General features: G+C 45.8%; 1 protein-coding gene across 8 annotated transcripts in view; it reads right to left on the bottom strand.

The window, feature by feature from the left end:
* Nucleotides 1-338: 338 nt before the first annotated feature.
* The window catches only part of DET1 (DET1 partner of COP1 E3 ubiquitin ligase), a 37,021-nt gene continuing 23,405 nt past the window's right edge, over nucleotides 339-13,954 (bottom strand). For 5 of the 8 annotated variants that reach the window (XM_047863895.1, XM_047863894.1, XM_047863893.1 and 2 more), the window contains one exon: nucleotides 11,036-11,691. In XM_047863895.1, the coding sequence (XP_047719851.1) occupies nucleotides 11,502-11,691 (190 nt within the window). In that variant the 3' untranslated portion in view covers nucleotides 11,036-11,501. Of the gene's footprint in view, nucleotides 1,108-1,136; nucleotides 5,136-11,035; nucleotides 11,692-13,954 lie in introns of those variants that run through there. The other 3 variants (XM_047863900.1, XM_047863899.1, XM_047863898.1) reach the window with 3 other exon arrangements.

The raw sequence follows: 13,954 nt of genomic DNA, 5'->3' as shown, positions 1-13,954 counted from the left end.
TTGGCTCAGGTCACAATCTCATGGTTTGTGAGACCAGGTTCCACATTGGGCTCCACACTAAGAGTGGAACCTGCTTAAGATTCTCTCTCTCCCTCTGCCCGTCTCCCCCATTCACGCTCTCTTCTCTAAAATAAAAATAAAATAAAATAAACTGACTGTGAAAAACAATCTAAAGGCAATTTATTTTCAATAACATATCCCTCCTTAAGGACAGACTTCAAACCTCATAACACATGTCCCCCCGCCCCCCAAAAAACCCTTTAAAGATGAGGGAGAAGAAACTGAGTTTGAAAACCACCTTTATTTTACTTCTGGGTTCCCCCATTCAGAATATTTCCATTCCCTCCGTTTTTTAAATTTTCCTTTTAGAAATATAGACCCCTCTCTGTTCTTTCAACAATTAATTAAAGCGAAGTGACAGTCTCCTCTCCTAATCCTGGGAAATTAATACTAACTTTGGAAGACACACAGTAGTTGAAGACCAGGAGATCTCTCTCTGGTCTCAGGACGATGAATGGGACGCACAGCATGGGGCCTGGGAACTCGGCTTCCGCTGGCAGGGCCAGGCGGCAGTTTCAGGCAGCTGTCCTGTGGATCTGTAAGTGCTCCCTGGGGGGGGGGGGGGACGGAACTGTAAGTGCTCCCTGGGGGGGGGGGACGGAACTGTAAGTGCTCCCTGGGGGGGACGGAACTCCATCATCAGAGTTAATAAAACAGGACACAGAGAAGCCCGGGCTCCCACCGCACAACAACCCACCCCTCGGCTCCTTCCTCCCACCTCCGCATTCAGACACTGGTTATCTGGAAGCTTCCCTGATGGCACGACGACACCCCTCATTTTACGGGATCTCTCAGACACCGCAGATTTTACACGGCAACCTCATGTCTACAAGCTTGTCGGCTCCATTGTTCCAGTAACACTTTGCTCACTCTGAGTCTCCGTGTCACGTTTTGGTAATTCTTGCAGTATTCCAAACTTTTCCATTGTTATTATATTTGTTGTGGCAATCTGTGATGAGTGCTCTTTGATGTTACATAATTGTTTTGTCGTGTGTTCTGACTGCTCCACCAACCAGTTGTCCCCCTCTTTCTCACTCTCCCTGATCCCTGAAACACAACAATATTGAAATGAGGCCAATTAGTAACCCTACGGTGGCCTCTAAGTGTCTGCGTGAAAGGAAGAGTCACACATCTCTCACTTGAAATCAGAAGGTGGAAATGATTAACCTCAGTGAGGAAGGCATATTGAAAGCTGAGAGAAGCCAAAAGCTACGCCTCTTGCCCCAAACAGTTAGGCAAGTTGTGAATGTAAAGGAAAAATTCTTGAAGGACATTAAAAGTGCTACCCCAGTGAACACACACATAAGAGAAACAGCCTCACTGCTGACAAGGAGAAAGTCTTCATGGCCTGCAGAGAAGATCCAACCAGCCACAACCTTCCCTGGGGGCAAAGCCTAATCCAGAGCAAGGCCCTCACTCTCTTCACTTCCGTGAAGGCTGAGAGAGGTAGGGAAGCCACAGAAGACAGGTTGGAAGCCAGCAGAGGTTGGTTCGTAAGGTTTAAGGGAAGACAAGACACCTTCTCCATAACATGAAACTACAAGGTGAAGCAGCGAGTGCTGATGTAGAAGCTCCAGCAAGTTCTCCAGAAGCTCCAGCTGTGATCGTTAATGAAGGTGGCTCCACCAAACAACAGATTTTCAGTGTGGATGCAACGGCCTTATATCAGAAGAAGATGCCATCTAGGACTTTCTTAGCTGGAGAGAAGTCAACATCTGGCTTCAAAGGACAGGTTGACTCTGTTGGTAGGGGCTAATGCAGCTGCTGGCTTCAAGTGAAAGCCTGTGCTCATGTGCCACTCTGAAAATCCTAGGGCCTTTAAGAATTATGCTCAACCTACTCTGCCTGTGCTCTGTCAGTGATGTAACAAAGTCCGGACAGTACTTCTGTTTACAACATGGTACACGAAATACTGCAAACCCAAACACTGTTGAGACCTACTGCTCAGAAAAAAAAAATGATTCCTTTCAAAATATTGCTGCTCGTTGACAATGCATCTGGTCACCCAAGAATTCTGATGGAGATGTACGAGACTGATGTTGTTTACACAGCTACTGACACAACATCCATTCTGCAGCCCATGATCCAGACATAATTTCAACTTTCAGGTCTTATTATTTAAGAAATACATTTTGTAAGGCTACAGCTGCCACACATAGGGATTCCTCTGACGGATCTGGGCAAGTAAATTGAAAACCTTCTGGAAAGGCTTCACCATTCTGGATGCCAATAAGAACATTCATGACTCATGAGAAGAGGTCAGAATACCAACATGAACAGGAGTTTGGAAGAAATTGATCCCAACCCTCCTGGATGACTTTGAGGGGTTCAAGACTTCAGGAGAAAAAGTCACTGCAGATGTGGTGGAAACAGCAAGAGAACAGGAAGCGGAGCCTGAAAATGGGATTGAATTGATGAAATCTCATGATCAAACTGTAACAGATGAAGAGTTGCTTCTTGGGAAGAGCACAGAAAGCGGTTCCCTGAGACGGCGCCTCCTCCTGGCGGAGGAGACTGTTGAAATGACAACAAAGGATTTGGAATATTACCTACACTCAGCTGACAGCCCAGCGGCGGGTTTTGAGAAGACTCCAATTTTGAAAGAAGCTCTGCTGTGGGAAAAAGTCATCAAATGGCATCACCAGCTACAGAGAAATCGTTTGTGATAGAAGAGTCCATTGATGCAGCAAACTTCTCTGTTGTCTTATTTTGAGAAATTGCCACAGCCACCCCAACCTTCAGCGGCCACCAGTCAGCACCGTCGACACTGAGGCAAGACCCTCCACCAGCAAAAAGATTACAGCCCACTGAAAGCTCAGGTGGCAGCATTTTTTAGCGACATTTTTAAAATTAAGGTATGTGCATTGTTTTTTTTAGACATAATGCTGCTGCACACTTAACAGACTATTGCATGGTGTAAATACAGCTTTTATACACACAGGGAAACAAAAGCAGTCATTTGACTTGCTTTATTGTGATATCCGTTTTACGGCAGTGCTGGGGAACCAAACTGGCACTATCTCTGAGGTACGGCTGTATTCAGAAACATTTTCAGACCAGAAACGGTTGGGGCTATGACACGAATTCTTATATTCCTAGTTCCTGGCACTTAGTAGGTCCTCAAAACATTTTTAATACATAAATGAACAAATAAGCCAACCAATAAACTCGTGTGAAGAGGGAGAAATATGTGGATTTTCAACCTTAATAAAAAATATCCTTATTGGTCATCCCCCTCTAAGGGAGGGAGTGGATACAGAGGCGCTGAAACGTAAGAATTCCCTGTGAATGTTATTGGTAATCAGTGAAACCCCAGTTTAGATCTCTATAAATCCAGGATTTAAGTGAATTCTGACACAGGCTGGATTAGTTTTACCTGCTATTAACTAGTAATGATGGGCAAATCACTTAGCGTCTCAGAGATTAGTTTCCTTATTTATAAAACGAGGGTAATATGGCCTTTTTCAAACATAAGGTGCCATATTGCAAAACACGCCATTATTTATGTGTGTTCATCAGATATTGTTACATAGCAAATTGCCCCCCAAACTCAGCAGCTTAAAACCACATTTATCTCACAGGCTTTCTGAGAGTCAAGAATCTGGAAGTGGCTTGGCTGGGTGGTTCTTGCTCAGGGTTTCTCATGAGGCTGCAGTCATCCGCAGGCTTGACTGAGGCCGGAGGACCCGCTTCCAAGGTATCTCCCTCCCATGCTAATTAGCAAGAAGCCAAGCGGGTCTCTCCGGAAGGCTGTCCGAATGTCCTCACGACAGGACAGCTGGTCTCCCCCAGAGTGAGTGGTTGAAGCGGGGGGGGGGGGGGGGGTAGAGTGGATGCAGAAGCCTGGCCCCAAGATGCCGTTTATAAACCGAGGCTTGAAAGTGACACACTCACATTTCTGCTTGTGTCGTTTTGGTCACACAGACCAACCCAGATACAATGTGGGAGGGAACTACCCAAGAGCATGAATCGAGGAGGCGGGATCACTGCGGGACATCCTGGAAGCGGGCTACCAACCATGCGGCACTAACAAAGGAACCTAGATAATCGTACCATGACGACGCTTAGTACTTAGGACATTTTGTACCGTATTAACCGTACCTTTTATTTTCTGATGCTTTGACCTATTAGGACCTCACTGACCTTACAGGGACTGCCCCTCCCAGGGTCAGCTAACTCCTAGAGACAGCAAACAACTCCCTGGGAGTGTGCCTTTAGACGCACACCAACCAATCCGGAGCCAACGCCCCAACCACCTCCTATATGGTGCTCTCACACTCTGGGCCACTATCCAGCTGCCCTAATCACCTCAGAGCCAGGTATCAGACAACTAGGGGCAGCCCCTATGTCGCAGAGCTCACCGAAATTATTCAGATTAGCCAATCCCAAGCCTTCTCAGCCTGCCTTGCCTGTTGTAGAAACCACAATAAAGGCTCTCACCCACATTTTCCCCTGGCTCCTCGACCTCCCGATTGACCCAGCTGCCTCCCCATGGGGCCTGATATGCCCTGCCCCATTTCTAGAGACGTGTAGGTAAAACAGACTTCTTCCTTCATGACAGTCATTTCCATCTCTGTGTGTCTTACCGTATGGAGTTAAAACAAACCCTACTAGTACCCTTAAAACATATACATATTCAAAGAGCATTTTAGGCCTTTTTTTTTTTTTTTTTTTTTTTTGGATTTAGAGGTATTAGGGGCACACTGAAGAACATCCAGTGTCATTAGTATTTCTCATTCGACTTAGGTTCTAGTTTTCATTTTCTTCCTATTTTGAATCACATGCCCCTGGAAGTGAATCAACTTCTGTTCAGAGTCAGCAGGAAGTTTCTGACCAGTTCACACCTTAATGATTAGTCCTGCGCTTTGCATGAATTGGTCACACAAGGCCTTTCGTTGCATTACAACTTCTTCCATTTATTCCGAGGCCTGTGACAGTCTCCCCTTCCTTCACTTGCCTTGTTGGTTGTGTGACAGGCGGTCCTTTTCCACGAAACTCAGTATGCCAGTAAAACTTCGTTTGCCAGTGGTTATCTTTCTCTCTTAGTTCCAAAAAGCACTCACTCGGTGGCTGCTCTGCAAAAAAATGTAGCCTCACGTTCATTCCTTCAGTGGCAAACCTTTGCTTCGCTGATACCAAAATTAACCACACTGCTCGGCTTCCATACCTTTCTGTATATAAAAGAACCTTTCAACACCAAATCCTAGGATTATATTTTTGAAGACACTTCAAAGAGCATGGACACTTAACACATGTGGTATCCCCAGCGCACATTACTCAACAGCAAGGAGGACAACGTGAAGAGCATGCTCAGTGTGAACCTGCACAGGCGACGACAACGGTGAGGTTGTGGTTGCCGACTGACACTGATGAGATCCCCATACTGGATACACTCCAATTTTGAAAAATGCATCTCAGAATCGATGAAATGAAGGAATACCTTCCAATATAAGGTGCTTACCTAGCTCCTGACCCCAGAGCGAGCACTTAGTAAACGTTCACGATCAACGACAACAAACTGTCAGCAAACAAGGCTCCTTTGAATCCAATGTATTTGGCCGCAAAGAGGGTTAGGGATGTTCTGGTCTTCTCAGAACGGAGACTGTGGTGGCAGAATGGCACCCCCTCAAAAGCCACCGGTGTCCTGTGTAGGGGCTGGGCCTAGAGAAGGGGCAAGCTTGTGTTTCTGGATCAGCAAGGAACAGAGAGGCACCACCAGGGCTGGGTGAGGTCTCTGTGACATTAAGGAGGCGGGGGGAGCCTCCCCCACAGGCCAGGAAATCTAGGGAGAGAATGGAAGCTAGGATTTATTGGCTACTTCCTGTGTGAAGAGCTTCAACTAATACTCATTTACTGCTCACATCAGCCCTGCCGGGCAGACGTTACCCCATTTTACAGAGAAATTGAAACTCGGTAAAATTCTTATTATCAAGCAAGCCCAAGGATACAGAGCTAGCAGGTGACAGGGACAGGCCCCACTCATCAGCCTGACCTGTTCCCATAGTTCTGTCAGGACAACGTGGGTAAAGAATGAGTCCTACTATGCATCTCTCTATCCTCCCATGTTATTTCTGCCTCTGGTAATCAAATGTTGTATGATGGAGAGAGTCTTCAGAATTTTTCCTTTCTTTGCTTTCTTTTTTTTCTTTTTTTAAACAACAGAGGGTTATAGCTATAAAGGGTATACACTGAGCAGATTGATGTTGTAAACAAAATTGCCCTCTGGAACATCAAAATCATTTAATATGCTCAATTCCTTTCGAAGCACGTATTGCAGAGAACCGTTATGCTGATTACCAATAATTATAATCCATTCATTAAGAAAAGTCTCCAAGGGTTTCTACAAAGGAACACTTCATGGCTGAGAGGCAGTTACTCTGTGTACTTGAAAAATAATGAAGCTACCGTTCTTTTAAAAATTATCTAATTTAGGCTTTTCACTGATTTAATACTGTGCTTCTCTACAAGGACTCTGAATGAAAGAGACTAAATTTAAATGGAGCCTTTCTCTCAAAGGCCCAGAACGGCTTGGCCCTGATCATAGACACATCAGCCCCTGCAGAATAGGGATGAGAAGAGAGTTCCAGGCAAGAATTTAGATCTGAAAGATAAATCCCCTGAAATCTCTGCTTTTCTTAAACATTTTTGGTTCCAAAGAGCTTGATTCTCCAAAGATTCTTGAAGTTCACTGGATATCTGTAGAAAGAAGGCACTAGAATTTACTGAGAGGGGCCTAAAATCCTTTAGAAACAAAGTTAATATAAACACACAGGGGTTGTGAACTTCATATGGCTCAAGTGCTCAATGAGCTCAGTGCTTTATCGCTCATTTTAGTTACATCCTTTTAGCTATAAGAAACACCCAGGCCAGTACAGGTATGGCTGAAGGGGGCTATCAGAGAGCCAGGAATCTTACTGAAATCAGAGAACAGGAGTCATAATTGGGCCTTTTCAAACCCAACCTAATAAGATACCCAGCCTGCAGGAATTTCCTGACTCTTTCCACGGAGGACCTGCCTTTCTCTTTGCATCTATTAATTTGCTTTCAATTATAAGAAACAACAACAACAACAACAAATCAATTCAAAGTGGCTTAAACAGTATGGAAGCTTACTGTCTCCCAGAACCGGAAACCCAGATGTAGGATGGGTTATAGGGTTGAGTGATTCAGCCAACCAACTACGTTATCTACGATCCGGGTTCTTTCCTCTCTACTCTGCCATCCAGTTCAGCTCCCTCCTCAGGGAATTTAAAAAAAAAAAAAAAAATTTTTTTTTTTTTTACCATTTGTTTATTTTTGAGAGAGAGAGAGAGAGAGAGAGAGAGAGCGTGCACATGAGCAGGGGAGGGGCAGAGACAAAGGGAGATACAGAATCCAAAGCAGGCTCCAGGCTCCGAGCTGTCAGCACAGAGCCCCATGTGGGGCTTGAACTCACAGGCCACAAGATCATGACCTCAGCCGAAGTGGGACACTTAACCGACTGAACCTCCCAGGCACCCCTGGCTGATTCTTTTTGAATAGGATCATTGGGTGGTGGGTTGTGGAACTGTGGCCCACATGGTTCCTCACAGACATTTTCAAAAGAGAAATGTTTCCCCCACAGTTCCAGAAACCTCTACCTTACAGTATAATTGACCTGACAGAAGTCACACGACATTCATAAACTAACCCCTTCTGCCAGCTGGTCTTGACCTAGTTCTAGTCACTAACACGGAGTAAGCGATCACCACGGTTGGTAAGGCAAAGGCAGGTATGTGGGCGCCAGGGGGAGAGGTGGGGGCTGGAAAAAAGGAAAACTGGAAATAGTTCCTAAGTTACTGCCTGCAGTAAATGGGTAAACGCTGAAGCCATCTGGAAACTCTGGGAGGAAAACAATGGGTTAGAGGTGGGGAGTGAGACTCAAGAGCCCAGTTTTGGAGATGCTGGTTTTGAAATGCCTATTAGATATTCAAATGAAGATGCCAGGTAAGCCATGGGATATATGAATCTGGAGGTCCAGGAAGGCATCAGGGCTGGGGTTATAATTTTGAGAATCATCAGCATATAGCTAGAATATAAAACCAGGGAAATGCACAAATCAATTAAAGAAATGGTATACAGAGGAAATGAGCAGAGAATCCAAGGCCAAGGGCTGGGGCACTCTAGCATCTAAAGGTAGAGCCGAGAAGCCAGCAAAGGGGACCAATGAGCAACCATCAGCAAGGCAGGAAGAAAACCCGAAACTCGTACTGTCCCGGAAACCAAGAAAGGCAAGTGCTTCCTGACAAAGAGAGAAATGAATTATGCCCGATGTCGGGCGGCTGAGCACAAAAGGGATGAGAGGTGCGTGCTGAACTGGCAACATGGAGTCCCTGGTGGCTGGGACAAGTGCTGTGTCAGTGGAGGGGGGACTAAAACCCATCTGGAGTGGGCTGAGGAAAAACAGGACGTGGTGGGGTGAAAACACTTAATTTAAACAACTCTTTTGAGAAGTTTTTCTGTGAAGGGTAACAGAGAGGTGGGCAGTAACTGAAGGGGGAGAAGAGGCCAAAGCAGGAGACTTTAAAGAAAAAAGATATGGGGCACCTGGGTGGCTCAGTCAGTTGATAGTCTGACTTCGGCTCAGGTCATGATCTCGCGGTCCGTGAGTTCGAGTCCCACATTGGACTCTGTGCTGACAGCTCGGAGCCTGAAACCTGCTTCAGATCCTGTGTCTCCCTCTCTCTCCCTCTCTCTGCCCCTCCCTTTCTTGCACTCTGTCTCTCTCTCTCTCTCTCTCAAAAATAAATAAATATTTTAAAAAAAAAAAGATAAAGAAGATCGTAAGGGCGCCTGGCTGGCTCAGTCAGTAGATCGTGCAACTCTTGATCTCAGGGCTGTGCGTTCAAGCCCCTTGTCGGGTGGAGAGATTACTTAAAAATAAAATCTTTAAAAAAAGAAAAAAGAAAAAAAAGAACATCCTAGAGTGTATCTACTGTGCCAGTAGAAATGACCTATCAAGAGGAAGATACAGTAAAGAATAATTGCAGGAGTGAGGAAATTGAGAAGTCTAGAAGAGACAGGATTCAGTGAGCACGGGGAGGAGTTGGCCTTTTAGGGAAGCAAGGCTACTGGACTCCGGAGGAAAAGCAAGCGAGGAACATAGACACAAGTCATGGGGTTGACATGGTGAAAGAAAGATAAGGCAATTTCCCCATGTGATTGTTTCCACTCCCGTCTGGAAGTGGGTGGCAAGGTGATCAGGGAGAAAAGGAAGGTGGGCTTTGGAAGAGGAATGAAGGTGTCAAGCGGCAATTTCAGCGAGTGGGAGAATAAACAGAGCAGGAAAGCGTATGAGAATTGCTTGGGGAGTTAGACAAGATGGAAGACAGAAGATACGACCAGGAGAATGGAGGAGAAAGGCGACAGGAAGTACACATTAAGCTTCAGAAAGGCTAGGACACCGCCCAGGGTCACAGACCTACTGGGCAGAAGGGCGGGGATTCCCACTGCAGCCCGAGTGACTCCACTCCCCAGTCCCTCAGGTACAGTCAAGCAACCTGGCACAGAAGAAAGCTGCAGGTGAAGGGCTTCAACCACGAAAGATTGGTTGAGTCCCCACAAACGTGTGACTGCTTTGGGATCCTGATTTTGTCATGACCTGCGAAGAATCTAGGAGAATGCCTCAGTATTTCATCCTTCCAGAAGCCCAGGGAGGTCATTCAAACCCTCCTCTTCTCCTCTGGATTACCACCACTGGCTTGTCAGCCTGCCTCCAAACCATCTTCCAGACTGCTAAAGACAGTCTTTGTGAAATTCGGATCACGTCTTCCACCGCACAAACCCTAACACCACACACAAGACTTCTCTTCATGATTCGGTCACACTCCCCCGGCCTCCCCACAGCCTGTGCCGCAGCCGAATTCGTTACCATTCCACGGCCCTGACAGCCCTGTTCACCCTTCCGCGCCTTTGTGCATGCTGGCTCTGTCCTCGAAACGTCCCCTGCCCTGGTCCACACAACAGACTCCCGTTTGTCCGGCTCCAGTGTCCCTTCCCCAGTATGGCTCCCCTCCTCCACCTCTCCTTCATCCTTCTCCACTGTTCCCAGAGAACCACTACTGGGGCTTCTGCCATTCTGCATTATAATTCTCTTTATTGGCCTATTTGTCTCATCCGCCAGATCTCAGCACAGCATCTACCCGACCCATAGCTGGCGCTCAAATCCTGCGCTGCATGCTGAATGAGAAAGAATGCAGCCGTTCGATATTGAGGATGATGAAATTCGCTGAACTGGTTTTGGTGGGCCTCTGTATCTCCTATCACATTTGTTATGTTCCCAAGGGAGGTCGATCTGGATGGCAGAGGGATACGGAATCCATCTGTTCGCATCCGTGACTCTTTCCACAACCTGCTCTGAAATCCAACATTTCAAGCTGCTTTCAAAGTCAGGTGCTACTAAACAAGCTGACTCCATAAGCGGGGGGATACGTTATGCGGATGAGACAGAAGCAGCCTCACGAGCCCGCCGGACGACACTGGCTGAGACCGCACAGAAGGAGGCTGGCTGGGGGCCAGCAGGTGTTCGGAGGAGCTGTGACGGCCGGGCCATCCAGGAGCAGTCAGTCTGATCTCTTTAGGGACACGTGGAGCCTGCCAGCTCTCACAACCCAACTGCTGTGCGTGCTACACAGTGTCTGTATCCGCTACGGCCCCAGAGAACGGATCACCCTCCCACCTGCATGACACAGACCGTGCAGATGGGAGCGTGCTTCCACATGACAACGTGCAGTTATGCCCGGCCCCTCCAGCTGTAACGACTACCAGGACGAAACCCCAGGGAAGACGGCAATCCTGACAGATAACGGTCTTCCGTGCCGGCACACACCACTCCGCTCTCCCCAGGGCAGGTGCTGGAGCCATGGCCTCCAGTCCCTTTCACAGTCCCTCCTGGAACCACAAACGTGAAAAGTATTCAGTGAGATCGGGACAGAAGGCAGTCAGCAAACAGGATATATTTAAGTAAGAAAATACCAAGGCTTTATTTGTGTTCTCTTTATATAAAGATAGCCCTGCTGTCGGCTACGTGGAAAGATGGACACAGTTCCTGTGAGCAAAGATGTACCCACTTCAGACCGCATACCATAATGCCAAAGAATGGACATGGGGGGGGGGGGGGTGTAATGCTGTCATCTTCATATAGCAATAAAATGCAAAACAGAACAAAAACTAACTGGACTTAATTAATGCTGGGCATTCCCACAGGGAAAGGACCAGAGGACTTGCAATCAATCAGTAGTTGGATACGATAAAAATTCCATTTGGCTGGGCCACCCTCGCTCCTCTCTCCGGCTCTCCCCAACTGAGGTATAACCATCTGGAACCAACAAAGCCGGTAGGCAGGAGCTTTTGCTTCAGAGTCCGCTGAGACAAGAAGGGGGCAACGTTTCGGAAGACCAGGTAACGGGGCTCTGGTGAGGCACCTACGTGCAGCAGTGTCGCATGTGGAAGTTGACAACGTACTCGGCATTAGTCCTCTGCACGGAAATAGCAAAAGGCTCAAAAGGGTGAAAGGTGAATGCAACAAGGCGCCGCACTGTGTGGTTGATGGGGCGGCCCAGTAAGCCTGCCTGGATCTCAAACTTGAGCAGACCAGAGTCCCGGGCATAGAACCTAAACAGAACAAGGAGAGAAAGAGAGGATGGTACAGAGATATTCACCACCACTTTGCAACCCGCTCAGCACGGGAACGCGGCAACTCGTCACTCAATCTTACTCACGGGATCTCCTCTTACATCAGCCTCAGGGTATCAGAACTGCGAAACCACCTTTGTCTGAGCTGCTCGTGGTATGCACGGGGTCACTGTGAATTGTACTGTGCTGTCCTGAGTCACTGGCTCCTTTCTCTTTCCCAAGATAACCCTTAGTTACAGCCTTAACTACAGCCCCCTCTTTTCCAGACACGCTGCCCCAAGAGTATCTAGACCAGAGCTAGAAATGAAATGCAAGCCACGTGTACACTTTTAAATTTCCAAGTAGTCACATTTAAAAAAGGTAAAAAGAGAAAGGTGAAATTAATTTTAATAAAATGTTGTTTAACCCAATATTGGCATCCAAAATACTATCATCTCAACCTATAATTCATGTAAAAAAATACTAATGAGATATTTCATTCTTCTTTTTTGTATTAAGTCTTTGAAATCTGATGTGTGACACTTGAGCACATGTCAACTTGGACTAGTCACATCTTAAATGCTTAACAGCCACATGCAGCTAGTGGCTCCGATATAGGACAGTGTAGATGTAGACCCATATTTGAGTTGTTAAGAACAAACTCTTTTGAAAGGTTCTTCTTTTTCACACCCAAAAACAAAATACTAACTAGTCTGACATTTTTCATCGAATAATTCCATTCATCCCCATACTTAAATACATTTTCCCATATGCAAAGTAAGTGTCCTCTGGAATCAGGAACCAGAGATGTTCAGGGGGGTTGGGGCTGAATTAGGGTAAGTTCCAGAAAAATGAGAGCTCTGAAATAGAGAGCTCTGTAATTTCCCTTTTGGAAAACAAACATATGTACCCATAAAGATACTCATAATCCCATTTCCAAGAATTTGTATCCTCAGAATTTAAACTAAATGAAGTTAATAGTGATGTGAATAAAGACGGCTACTCTATCAAAGCTCTAATGTAAAAATGCACACTGAGAATAAAGGCTCAGCAACAGGGGAAGAGTTAAATCAACTGCGGTGCGTCTAACGAGGGAACAATATGCTGTCATCAGGACTGCTGTTCGGAGGACTATGTAACAACACAGAAAAACATTTATAAAATACAAGCCGACTACAAAGTATTACGCTAACCAGGATGACAACTTGGCACGTGTAAACCTGCAGAACGACAGACGAGACTGGAATACACAATACAGGTGTTCAAGTCACAGCATTTCCTCTTCCAGTGCCTCTAATATCCTTACATTTCTCATTTTAAATTAAAAATAAGTGAAAAACCCCTGTAGTCAGGGGCAATAGCCATTTCCAAATTTGTCACTTAGGTTAATCTTTTCAAATCAGAGGCAGGTCAGAAAGGAGGGGAGTGTATCTCACACTACCTGACAATATCAAATGAGGCCCACGATATGCTTTTACGCGTGAAAACCACATTCACCTCACCCACATAGTCCCCAACACACAAAGGGCCTGTAAGCAAAGCGAGCTGTCTGAGCTTCTAAATCTAACTACCAGTTTACAGGAAATATGAGAGACTGAGAAAAATAGTAAATACTACTCCAGGGATGCGGTGAGCAAACTTCAGAATGTGGGAAACACTACAGGACAAGCAACATGGTTTCTTCAACAATTTCACTGCAAGGAAAAGAGGAAGGAAGCGGAACGTATAGAATAAAACGGACTTAAGGGAGAAGCGACCAAATACAATGTATGAACCCTGTTTAGATCCTGATGGGAACACGTGGAACCACAAAAGAATATTTACAAGACAACAGGGAAATGTGAAAACTAGGTATTGGGTGGTCTTAATAAATTTTTGATAATTTTCTTAAGATAGAATGGTACTGAGGTTGTATTTTTGTAAGTCTTTCTCTTTTAGACATTACTAAAATATATATGAGCAAAATGCTATGAAATCTGGGATTTGCTTCATCATATCAAGGGTGGCATTTGGGGCGAGGGGGAGTGGTGGTGGTGGAAAAACAAAACAACACTGACCATGGGATGGGATGGCAACTGTTAAGACTGGGTGGTGGGAAAAAAAAAAAAAAAGACTGGGTGGTGGGCGCATGCAGGTTCATTACACTCTTCCGCTTTTATATGTTTAAAACTTTCTGCAATTAAAAAAAAAGGTTAACTGTTTTTTGGAAACTGACTGAAATTTCCCAAAGGAAATGCCATGAATGGTGATTAATTGTACAGAA

This window comes from Prionailurus viverrinus, chromosome B3 (genome assembly GCF_022837055.1).
Source record: "Prionailurus viverrinus isolate Anna chromosome B3, UM_Priviv_1.0, whole genome shotgun sequence".
NCBI classification, from domain to species: domain Eukaryota; kingdom Metazoa; phylum Chordata; class Mammalia; order Carnivora; family Felidae; genus Prionailurus; species Prionailurus viverrinus.
This window is presented reverse-complemented; position numbering and strand designations above follow the sequence as displayed.